This window comes from Tetrahymena thermophila, assembly GCF_000189635.1.
Source record: "Tetrahymena thermophila SB210 genomic scaffold scf_8254593, whole genome shotgun sequence".
In the NCBI taxonomy this organism is placed as follows: domain Eukaryota; phylum Ciliophora; class Oligohymenophorea; order Hymenostomatida; family Tetrahymenidae; genus Tetrahymena; species Tetrahymena thermophila.
In genome coordinates, this window is record NW_002476364.1 from 414,142 (window position 1) to 426,702 (window position 12,561).

General features: G+C 21.0%; 5 protein-coding genes across 5 annotated transcripts; 2 read left to right on the forward strand and 3 right to left on the reverse strand. All coding sequences in view use genetic code 6, as the record gives it.

The window, feature by feature from the left end:
• Positions 1–351: 351 nt before the first annotated feature.
• TTHERM_000463588 (transmembrane protein, putative) lies at positions 352–1,383 on the reverse strand (the record flags this gene model as incomplete). The annotated part of the gene is made up of 1 exon (XM_012798296.1): positions 352–1,383. One exon carries the CDS (start codon positions 1,381–1,383, stop codon positions 352–354), a length of 1,032 nt encoding a protein of 343 aa, XP_012653750.1.
• Positions 1,384–2,934: 1,551 nt separating this feature from the next.
• On the reverse strand, positions 2,935–3,498 carry TTHERM_000463589 (transmembrane protein, putative; the record flags this gene model as incomplete). The annotated part of the gene is made up of 1 exon (XM_012798297.1): positions 2,935–3,498. The coding sequence occupies one exon, from the start codon at positions 3,496–3,498 to the stop codon at positions 2,935–2,937; it is 564 nt and encodes a 187-aa protein (XP_012653751.1).
• A 1,455-nt stretch (positions 3,499–4,953) lies between these two features.
• TTHERM_00463590 (MFS transporter, putative) lies at positions 4,954–6,298 on the reverse strand (the record flags this gene model as incomplete). Its single annotated transcript, XM_001018856.2, has 2 exons — positions 5,084–6,298; positions 4,954–5,022 (listed from the first exon to the last, which is right to left on the reverse strand). The coding sequence occupies exons 1-2, from the start codon at positions 6,281–6,283 to the stop codon at positions 4,954–4,956; spliced, it is 1,269 nt and encodes a 422-aa protein (XP_001018856.2). The 5' UTR covers positions 6,284–6,298.
• Positions 6,299–8,806: 2,508 nt separating this feature from the next.
• Positions 8,807–9,256, forward strand: TTHERM_000463609 (hypothetical protein; the record flags this gene model as incomplete). Its single annotated transcript, XM_012798298.1, has 1 exon — positions 8,807–9,256. The coding sequence occupies one exon, from the start codon at positions 8,807–8,809 to the stop codon at positions 9,254–9,256; it is 450 nt and encodes a 149-aa protein (XP_012653752.1).
• A 1,991-nt stretch (positions 9,257–11,247) lies between these two features.
• TTHERM_00463610 (hypothetical protein) lies at positions 11,248–12,186 on the forward strand (the record flags this gene model as incomplete). Its single annotated transcript, XM_001018858.1, has 1 exon — positions 11,248–12,186. The coding sequence occupies one exon, from the start codon at positions 11,248–11,250 to the stop codon at positions 12,184–12,186; it is 939 nt and encodes a 312-aa protein (XP_001018858.1).
• Between the last annotated feature and the right edge of the window lie 375 nt (positions 12,187–12,561).

Genomic DNA, 12,561 nt, shown 5'->3' on the forward strand with positions numbered 1-12,561 from the left:
ACGCGAACTCATTTGAATAAAAAAATTCATTGATTAGATATGATTTTGAGCAAATAATGTATATTTTTTGTTTGATAATTATTTACAAATAAAACTATCTATGTATGTATCAAATAAATAATTAGGATAAATTTTTTTCGTTCAATTAAAATCCTCTAAAAAAACTTTCCATAAAAAATAAGTTCTTAATAAACAATTTTACATTAATAAAAAATTAAAATTTATCTTAATTAACTATATTCTTAATATTATTACATGATTATATTTGATATATTATGTATTTTAAATTGGAAATAATCTATGTATTTTCATAATTTTACTTATTCTATCTGGTATCTCTTATGGAAAATATCAAGCAAAAACACCAGTTTATGAATCATATTTAAATTATGTATTTTATTAATTTACCTATTCCTAAAGCAGAGGATTTTCTTAATAATTCTACTTGGAATACTATTACTGTAAAATTATATCATTTTCTAATTATTTTAATGTTTTCTAACTGTCATTTTCTCCTTGCAAAGCTTAATCTTCTCCATTTTAGTTGAGATAGATTTCAAATTAATTATTTTGCAGTTAATTATTTGTATTTATAGTAATTTTTAATGAATCTATTTCTAACTATTAATTGTTAATTTTATCAATATGTATTTTTTATCTTGATTCAAGATTATTTATTGTTTCGTACACTTTTTAAAATGTCTTAAATTTTCTTAACACAAAAAAAGAAGCTGCTAAAATAATAATTATCAAAACTGCAATTAAAGATATCATAATATTTACAATCAATGAATTTTATTCATATTTTGAAGTACTTTAATTATTATTTGAGTTCACTTAACCATCTTAGTTATTTTTTGGGTTCACTTAACCACCTTAGTTATTATTTGGGTTCACTTAACCACCTTAGTTATTATTTGGGTTAGCTTAACCACCTTAGTTATTATTTTCATCTTTTTTAATAGGATCACACTTACCTTAATCTGAACTTGTAAAACCATCAATACATAAATTAGATGATTAACAACTTGCTTAGTCTTATGCAATTACTCCTTTAAAACAATAGAACATGCATTTTTATGATTTATAATCATAATATTGTTAAACTTAGCAACTATTTTAGCAATCAGTAGGATTTGTTACCAAACTACAATTCGGGCATAGCTGCACATATATATCAGGAACCGAACAAAAAGCTTATTATATTTTGCATTTTTTTTCTGAATCGCTCCATTATGTTCCATTTATACATTAATTTGATGAAGAACAACTATTTTTGTTTATTGCAATAATTCCATTGCCACAATATACCATGCATAATGATATCTACTCATTAAAATAATATAGTTCTGTACCAGGTAAACATTTATTCGAGCATACCATCTTATTTACTTAAAATTAATTTAAAGTAGTGATGATGCTACAATTTTAACATTAAAATAAAATTGCTGAAAATGTATCAGAAGTAGGAATTTTAGTTGAACAAGTTTATTTTTCACATTTATTTTATGAATTTAATGTATATCCATCAATACATTTAATTCGTTGTGAATCTTTACATGAAATTTAATCCGGTGCAATTATTCCATCTGTACAATACTCTTGGCAAGTCAATTATAGGCTTGAATAGTATTAAGAACTTGAGCATTTATATATACAGTTTTAAACATCTGAAACCAAACCACAAGATTAGCATTGATAAATTTATAGGTTTTAATCAATAATTTTTTAAGTACATGTTTAATATTAAATGCATTTTTAATCTGGAATACTCCATTAATATCCATCAATACATCTTTTTGAAAAATTGCAACCCTAACCACCATCAATTATTCCTTCTCCACAATAATTGACACATCCTAATAATTATGAAAAATACTGATTTGCTTAGCAATTTTTTGAGCAATAAATGATATCCTAAACTATTCCACAATTTTCACATTTAATTAAGCCTAGAGTTAGATCATAATTGCTCAATTATTAATTACAAGCTGACTTGACTTTAATTAAAAGAAGAAAAAATATTCCTATTAAAAATTACATTTTTTTTTTAGGATTTATAATTAATAAATTTAATTATTTTTTTTATCCAAATAAAAAATATGCTTTCTTCTTTAATAAGTAAAATATAAAAAGAGAATTATAATAAATTTTGATAAATAATCTTGCTAAATCTTAAGTGCTTAAGGTATTACAAATGTAAAATTAATTAATAAAAATTAAACTTGTTTTAAATTACTTCCTTCATTATTTTAGGAGCTGTGCCTATATTTAATACTTTTCATATTTTTATACTTACGTGCATGAATGGAAAATATTCGATTTTTGGTTCTAGAAGAACATTTTATGAGGTTTGTATAAATTAATACAAAATTATCTTAATCTAAATTAATAAGAGTTATTATGATTAAAAATTGAGACTCTTAATCAAATTTTACTAGCCGCATTTTGCTATTATCGATAAAATATCAATATTTTTCAATATTAATTATTTGGTTTCTTACATATTTATGGATATATTTATTACCACTAACTAATAAGAATGATAATTAATATTAAAAAAAATAGGTAAACTTTAATTTTATGATACTTAAATGCCACATATTTTTTACAAACCTAGCTATTTAATACTGAACGAATAATAAATAAAAATATAAAATTATTAAATTGATTAAAAATAAAAATTAAGAGGTTAATTTTAAAAGGGAGGTTCCTGTTTTTAAATTTTGTAAAAAAATTATATTCATTCAAATTCTTTTTTTTAAGTTTTGAAAATGCCTAAAAAAAGAAATGGGATATTGTACCCTCTTTATTATGATAAGTAAATGAAAAAAAATAAATGTTTAAATAAAAATATAATTATAACAAATAAATTTACACAAATAAACTTTACTATATAAAAATATTTTGTTAGCTAAATGATATAATTTTTAATCACTAGAATTTTTAGTTCTCTAAGATAGGAGTTGATTAAAATTAATAGCCTTCTTGCTATTAATTGCCATTTTCATAATAATTTTAATGGTCTGTCCTCTCATTTGAATTCTATTCTTCTAAATCCTAAACTTAATTATTCAGATTAATATCAACTTCAATTTCATTTTAATTTATTGACGCATATTAATAAGTATTTATTATTTTAGTTAATTTTTCTATTTCTAATTATTAATTTTCAAATTTATTTTTCAGTATTTCATTATTTTCTTCTTATTGTTTCTTTATATCTTTCATAATCAAAGGTATTTCTCTCAACTTTTTTACAACCCATAATGAAAAAACAACAACTATCAAAGAAACAATTATCGTTACAATAATGTTTGTCATTGAAAAACTCCAGTCAGCAGTATTTGATGTATTTGATGGTCCATAATCATTTTACTACTACTTTTATTGTTTGCATTATTTCTAAGATTCATCCCAATCATATCCATTTATACAAATAATAGAATTTGCGCAATCCATTTAGGATGAAATTACTCCATTACCACAATAATACATACATTAATCTTTATCTTATTAATAAAAAGTCTTCTATGAATTATTACATCTATTTGAACAATATTTTATATCTGTAACCAAACTACAATTTTTACAAATTTGTACATATGTGTCAGGTGATGTATTACTAATACACTATTTCTAACATTAATTATTTTAAGCATTCCATTAATATCCATCTATGCAAATATTAGATTTTGGGCAATTTATTTTAAAATTTGCAATTTATCCATTTCCACAATATTCCATGCATCTCATTAGCTAATTAGAAAAAAATTATTAAATAGTGCAGCTATTAGAGCAAGAAGAAGGAACTGTAACTAAGCTGCAGTTATCGCATTGACTTATGTCATAATCATAGTTAATAATCTGCTATTTGCATTTACATTTTTTATCTGAATCACTCCATTATAACCCATCTAAGCAAAGATTCGTAGATAAACAACTTTTTTGATCCAAAGCAATCTAATAATTTCCACAATAAAAGAAACATTAATTTTATTAAATTGAATAATATTATTCACTTGAGCATTTACTTTGAGAGCAACTACTAATGTTAGAAACTAAAGAACAATTCACACATTAAACTAAATTATCACATACTTAATTGTTATTGCAATTAAAAAAACTGATGAGCATTCCGTTCTGACATTTGATTAAACACTTTTATTGTGCAAAACTCCAACCATAACCTGGTTAGCATTCAAATATTTTATCTAAGCAATAAGATTTATAGCATTTTTAACAAGTTAAACTATTTGATACTATGCATGATTATTAATTAAAATCGTAATCTAAATAGCTACCCTTTTAATTTTCATATGAGCATAATAGTTTGTCAGAAGCTGCTGATTAACAAACATTTTACACTTTTTGTTAAAAAGAATGAATTTATATTTTAAACAATCTAAAATAATAAAAATTCTTCTTAAAATCATAATCAAATTAATATTAAATAAATGTCATTCTAAAAATGAGTAATAAAATAATAAACTTTAAAAATTAATTTATACCTGCTTAATTATTTGTGTAATAATCTATACTTAACCCTTGATTTCCAAATGTTAGGCCTTATATTTACTGCAGTGACCCATAACATAATTTGTTAAATAACTTATAATTTGGTTGACATAATGTGCATTCTTGCTTTTTGCTGTCAAAAATTGCGCAATAATTTTGAAACAAACTACTTTAACAACTACTTTAATAAAGAAAATAACCTTTTTCATATTTTTCAAGAAAAAAAAAAATTATTTCTAATATATTTTAAAAGTAAAGGGAAATAATAAATACCTTATGTGCATTATAAACATCCTTAATCTTTATTGTCAATTAAGCAAAAGTTTGCTTAATTTTAACTAATGGGCATGCATATAATATTCCCCTAAAGACTAGTAAATACATAACCTTAATCACACATCTAAACGCAACTATTATTAATTACAATATAATCTATCACACAAAATAAACAATTTCCATTACCATCATAAGATATACAGTTATTTATTGTTCCTTAAACACATTCTTTTTACTGATTCATCATAAATTGTTCTTTACAAACTATACACTAGTTATTTGATATTACTTTGCAGTTACTTAATTTAATATCTAAGTCACAAAAGGCTTAGTATTTAAGATTTAAAATAGGTGAAGAAGTTAATTATTAAATATAATATATTTCACTACTTTAACACTTAATACATATATTGGATATTGATTGAATGCATCCGCTAACGAGAGTAGAAGGAGCTTATTCACACTTAAAAGTAAAATTTGGAGTACTACCTTTAAACTGCTAATATTTTGGATCCTTAAAAAAGTCAATAGAATACTTTAACATAATTAGGAATGTAGGGTCAGACATATCTTGACTTATTGAAGGGTTTATATTAATTAAAAAGGTTTAAAGAAAATTTAGACCATTTTAATCAAGCTAATACCCTGAGTCGCATGTTGGAGCGTTACTTAGTGTAATAGGTACACATATATTTTAATTTAAATAAAACCCACTCTTGCAAGCCATACAATATTATAATTAGCCAATTGATCCATACATTTAACAGTTTTAAAATTAATCAGAGCAAGTAGAACCAGTAGAATCCACAGCTTAAGTTGCTTCGCAAAGGCATGTTTTACTATCATGCTAATTGCAATTAAAATTAGAAGGTAGGCATCCAATAGATTAGTATACAAAAGGCTTTAAACATTTTATTTATTAGTCATAAATAGCGCTTGGGTCGATTTAATTTGGATTAATAAAATTATATAGCTTGAAATAGTTCTTATTTAAAATAGTAATATAGAATGTTTCGTAATTTTATACACAAACATCATTATATATTTTACAATATGAGTCTAGTTAATGACTAATATAATTTCTTGAAATATCTAGTGTATAAGGAAATCTTGGCGAAATACATATTAAATTAACAGTATCTACTTTAGCGCATCTTGGATCAAATAAAGAAGGATCTTCTTTAATGATGAGTTGATTTTAATCTATTTAAAGAGTAGAAAGAGCTTCATCACATTCTCCATTTCTATCTAGTCTTTTGCAATAAGAGTATAAAGGCATAGGTAATTCACTAGCTAGAATGCATGATTAAAAATCATAATTTACTACATATCCTCTTTAACATTCTTAACAAGCAGGAATTGTATTAGGTGTTGCTGTATCCACTAGTATTGCTAATCCACAATTTTAAATAATTTTTGCATAATTAATTTCAATTAAAAGAAAAATTAATAAAAAAATCAAAAATTAGATTTTTAGTTTCTTTTTCATTTCCTGAAAATTTTGTTTTTATTTTTTTATAAATTAATGATAAAAATTGAACAAATATAAATTTATTTAAATTAGATAAATTAAGAGTAAAATAGAGAAATAATTGTAATAGTTGTAAGTAAAACTGTTAGAAATAGTCATCTTAAATATTTTAAAAATATTTTATGTTAAATTACATAGAATTATCATAAATAAGTCAAAAATAAGTTATTTTCATATTATACTTTTTTTAGTATTAAATAAGCCTATTTAGATAGCTATTGAACTTATATATTGGTAAGATATAAAAGAGAGATAAATTACAAAAAAAACAAAAAGGATTAACAGAGTTTAACTTACAAAATATTTTATTTTATTGAAAGGAGCAATTAGAATTTTTTATTTTATTTTTCTTCTAATTTTGAAAGTAAGTTTTTATATCTTATCTTTTTTAAACCATCATTAAATTTATTTCTACTTTTTTTTGAATATCTTTACTAAAATATGAAAAATTTGCATATATAATAATAAGAAGACTATTAAGATGGCTCTTAATCATAGCACCTAATAAAACTAATTATATTAGAGCAACATTTTAGGCTAAGAATAAGGAATAATATAATAAAAGTAGTAAAAAACTACTTCTTATTCATCAATATGATTGAGAGGGAGATAAAAAGCAAATGGTAGAAAAAAGGTTAAAAAAATATTAAGATAGTTGCAAAATAAAATAAGGAAGCATGAATATAAATGTAAGAATTGGTAATATATCCTAAATAAATGAAGAGCTTATTCAGAGGATATAGATTTTTAATATTAAAATAAAAAAAAGAATATTTCTCTCTAGATATTAATACTAAAAGATTGAATTAAAAATTTCCAAAAAGCGGTTAAAAAGAACATGAAATGTATTAAAAATACAAAAAAAATTTAACTTTTCCACTAAATTTCCAAATACTTTAATGAAATTTTGATAGACATATAGATAAATAGATAAATAAATATGCAAATAGATAAATGGATAAGATATTAGTTAGATAAATAAGCAATTAAGCAAGTTAAAAAATAATAAAGGTCAAAGTTTAGTATTTTTTTGTATTACTAAAATAATACTAATGAAGATAAAAAAGTTTATAATTTGAAATGAAATATAGTATAAAAAAATAAGAAAAATATTACTATTGAGTAAAAATATTTAATATTTCTCTAAAAATAATACAATAAGAGAATCAAAAATTTGAAGTATGAAAATAAATTTAATATTTGATAGAGAAGGAAGGAATGATTAAATTATGTGATGATAAAGACAGATTTTAAGCGTATAAAATAATATAACATTTTGTTGTTTTGTTTTTAATTAAATCTTAAATAAAGGAATTATTTAATTTGAAAAACTTTTATTAATTTATCTTTCATACAAAATTAATATTAAAAAAGGAGTATTTATTATTTTGAAAATATGTTTTTATAATTTTATATAGAGATAATAAAGCTGGGATATTGAAATTAATATCTATAAAAATAAAAAGGAATTATTATTTATTTTTAGAGATTTATGTATCTTGATAAGTGAAAAATTAAGTCTTATGCACCCTACGAACTGATTTTATTTAAGCTTTTAAATATAAAATAAATTTAATTATTAGCAGCAAAAAGAATGAAAAAGCATTTAAAATAATAATAACCAAAATAGAATTATAATAAATTTTTAAAAATTAATTAAAAAACAAATAAATCAATTTAAAAGTAAAAAAAGAGAATTTATTGTCTTTAATTAATGATTATAATAAAAATTAACAAAATATAAAACAAATAAATTTTTTTACTTGGGAATTAGAGTCATACTTTTAAGATTAAGGCAATTCTAAAGAAAAACCTAAACTTGATGAACACTCATCGCTAATCATTTTTTATCTTGTTAAAATATAAGAAAATATAAATAGTGAAAATTAAAAAATGAGTAATAAGAGAAATTAAAGCTAATCAATAAAGTTTTATATTTAAATTAATATTAAAATTAAAGAATAAAATTATTAAAAATAAATAATTTATTATTAAGAATTCATAGCTAAAAGACTTGAGAGATTTAGAGCCAAATTAGTGAAATTAGTGCAGGATTCAAAACCAGAACTTAAACCTAAAGTACCTTCATCACCAATAGAATTATCACTTTTTAAATATTACAGAAAATACAAATATTTAAAATGAAATAAAAATATGACATTAATTATCAAACAAGAGTTAAAAAATAAATATCTGTTTAATTAATTAAGAAATATTCATAATATAAATCAAAAAGAAAATATATTTTTTTAATATTTTAAGTTAATTTATATTAAATAATATCATAATATAAAAAAATGAATTATTTTTACTAGAGAATAAGTTTTAATTTTTACAAATTAACGAACTTTGCTAAAGTAGAACCTAAGTTTATTGTTATTGAATCACTGATTTTGTTATCACTTTTATAATATTAAAGAAAATAAAATTATTAAAAGCTAATAAGTGAATAAAGTGATAAAGATAATATTTTAATAATCAATGAATTAAATTATCTAATACACAAAATCTAATTAAAAAAAAGAAATCAAATTAAAACCTAAAAAAATAAATAGAATTAATTTTAAAATTTCAAGTATAATCAAAAGTAAATAAATAAATTGTTTTTACCTAAGATCAAGCTCCAATTATCAGATTAAAGTAAACTTTGTTAATGCAGAAAACAAAGCTAATCCTCATCACCAATCTATTTATAACTTTTTTACATTAATGAAAATATAATTTAGAAGGAAAAAATAAAGAAGAAAAAAAAATGTATTATTAAAATAAAATGAGATGTGTAATAAATATAAAATAAATATTGAAAGCAATATTTAATAATTTGATTACAAAAAAGGATAAAGGTAAGACTGGATAATAATTTAATTATTTAAATTGAATAATGTTAAAAAGACCATGGTTATTTATAAAAATGAATTTACTGGAGATTGATTTTGAGACGTTTAGATTTAATCTGAGAAGATAGAAATTGTTACATCATAAAAAAAATCTATTTAAGTAATAATTAAAATAATAAATATTTATTTACATCTTTTAATTCATGAAAGACTAATTCATATTTTATCATTTCCTTTTTTTTTGCTATTATAAAAAATATGTAATCAAAATTTTATAAATCCATTATAAAATTAATTCTATTAATAAATATTGTTAATAAGAAATTAAATGGCTTTATCATACATTATCCGATTTTTATTTAAGAAAATCAAACTCTATCCTTAAAAGCATAACATGAAAAATGCAAAACTGTAAATATTCATTAATTAAAACATATACCACTATTTTTAATAAATTATTCAGATTTTTATTAATCAAAAATATAAAAAAATTAAATAATCAGACGAGTTTTTTGGAAAAAATTATTTTTTCTTTCAGCTTAACTTAGATAGAGGAATACCTGTATTGTTAATTTTTTAATATTTAATATTATTAGAATATTTATTCAAAGTTAAAATGTTTTTAAACTAAGTAAAGAGCAAAAGTAAGCCATACATGATAAAGCAAATGAATTTGTGAAATCATTATTGTTTATATTTTTTAGCTTATGTAAACGAAAAATTTATTTTATTTAATTAAAAACAAACAACCAACATACTCATACTTTTTAAAATACCTAAAACATATTCTAAAATTTAACTATATTAAATTATCGATTGCTACCTTACTTAGTTAATTTAATTATAAATCCTACACCATAAATTAACGATTTATAGATGAAGATAAAATTTTAATTCTTTAATAATCTTTAATTTTAAGTTTTTTTAAAATATAACAAGTTTATAGTTATTGGAAATAAATACTTTAACAATACAAATATAGCGTTTAAAAAAGGAAAATTATAGTTTAAATATTTAATTTGTTAGTTCAAGTGTATTAAAATTTATATAAATTGAGTTTTCATTATTTTTAATGCTTTGTTAAATTATTTAAGACACTTATTTGGCTTAAGAGAAAAAAATTTGAAAAAAGGAAGTTGATTTTAGAAAAAAATCATAGAAATTACAATTTGTTTGCTTAATATTTTTATTTGGATTTGGTAAGTGTATTAGATTTTGGCTGCTATTAAATAGAATAAGCTTTACTTAAATTATTAAGAAAAATTTTAGCAATTATTGATAAAAATAAAGGATATTTTAGAAAATAACCATAGATATTACAATTTATTTGCGTAAGATTTATAATTTAATTGTTATTTATGGATTTGGTAAGCTGATTAAATTAATTTTTAACCACTAAAAAAAATATTAAATTTAATTAGCTTAGAACTACTTTTTCAATATTATAATAATATTCTATTAGGCTAATTTGTTTTTAGTAAGTTAAAAATCAAATTTAATTTGAAACGCATTTGAGATTTAGAATATATGTGCATAAATTAACATTTTTATTAGTTTAGACTCTATTTTAATTTACTTAAATTAATCGTTCTACTTACTGTCTTTATTTTATTAAATGTTAAAAGCTAAAAACGTATAAATTAAATCGAACTTAAATTGTAAATATATATAATAAATTTTAAATTTCTAATTATTTAGAAAGCTAATTTCAGTCATAATCTGTACTAATATTTTGCTGATTTCTTATTTATATTCAATTTGTTTTATATTTATGAATAATTCCATGAAAAAAACAATTATTTTAATACTTTAAAAGCCTATGTTTTTTAGTATTTGAAATAAAATGAAATTTAAAACAATTCTGGTTACTCTACTTTACTATGATAAAAATAAGATAAAATAAACTTAGTTTATTTATAATATTTATAGACTTTACTCTTTATTAGTTAGAGAGAAAGATAAATTATAAGCAGTAATCAATTATTTTTTAATAAATTAAAGAATCAATCAGTGATTTATTTAATTAGTAAATTAATTTTTCTAAAGATATAAGATTTGGAAAAAATATAAAATAAATCAATAAAAATGGAAGAATATAAACTAAAAAGATATACTGATTTCGATAGATATAATTATTAAGAAGAATAAAATGAAAAGAAGGGCAATCAGCTTTAGAATTATTTCTAGAAGATGCAAAAATTCAGAGATGTAGAAGATAAAAATTAATAAATCAATGATAAATACCAGAAAGAGAGGAATGGAAGAGAGATTAATAAACTGATAACAAAAACAAATACAGAAATGGGTTCAACTAAGTATTCTAAGGCTAGAATTTTATCAAATTTTGAAGATAATTAAGAAATGTTGCCATAAAAAAAAGAATTAGCATAGTCTAAATCAGCTTTGATATTAACAAAAAAGTAAAATAATGTAGATCAATAAATATATGATCAACTAACCAGGTTTAATGTTTCGCCTCATAAAAGTCACTAAAACTTATCTCTACCTCGTATTTAAAATGGGAATTAAGTTCCTACTCATAAAACATCTAAGTCTAATTTTACAACACCAAAAAGCTATCACGATATTTAAGGAAACTTTTAAAATGCTTATTAGAAATAATCTTAGCTTCAAGCAGATTACTAAAAATAAAGAGATAGAAGAATACAAATGAGCGAGGGATAATTAAATAAAATATATTAGAACTAAAGGGATCCTAGGTATTTGCCTTATGATTAAGTCTATGGCTATTATCCCCCTTTTTTTAACTAAAATTTGTATCATAAGTAAAAAGAAGATGAAGAATTTAAAAAAAAGTTGATAAATCAAAATGAAAAATTAATGTAAATGTTCGAGTAAATGCAGCGCAATCATAAAGAGGAAATTAGTATCCTTAAGCTTAGAGAAAAACATACTCTCAAAATGATTAAATAATAATAAGAATAGATTGATCTCTAAAATAGAAAAATTGAAGAAAGAGATCTCCCTCCTCCTAATTTTTTCTTAGCCCCACTACATTTCTGAACAAATTATAAAATCAAACAAAATTGATCACTAAATAACCTTATCTTACTCACAATCCTTTTCCAAAGATTGTTACTTATATCAATTTTGTCAAGTTAGACCCAAAAGAAGCAATTCCTTTAAAACTCTTAGTTACATCTAAAAATTAACAAATTTACAATAAATTTTTATAAACAACAAAACAAAAAACAATTAAGTCTCTTTCTCTTTTTTTTCTCAATATATAAAAGAAAATATTTAACTTATATAAAACTAAGCAAATAAAATATTATTGTTTGTTTGATTGATTGATAGATATATAGATAGATAAATAAATTAATCGATTGATTGATTGATTGTGTAATATACAAATTTTATATATAAGTCAAATAATTC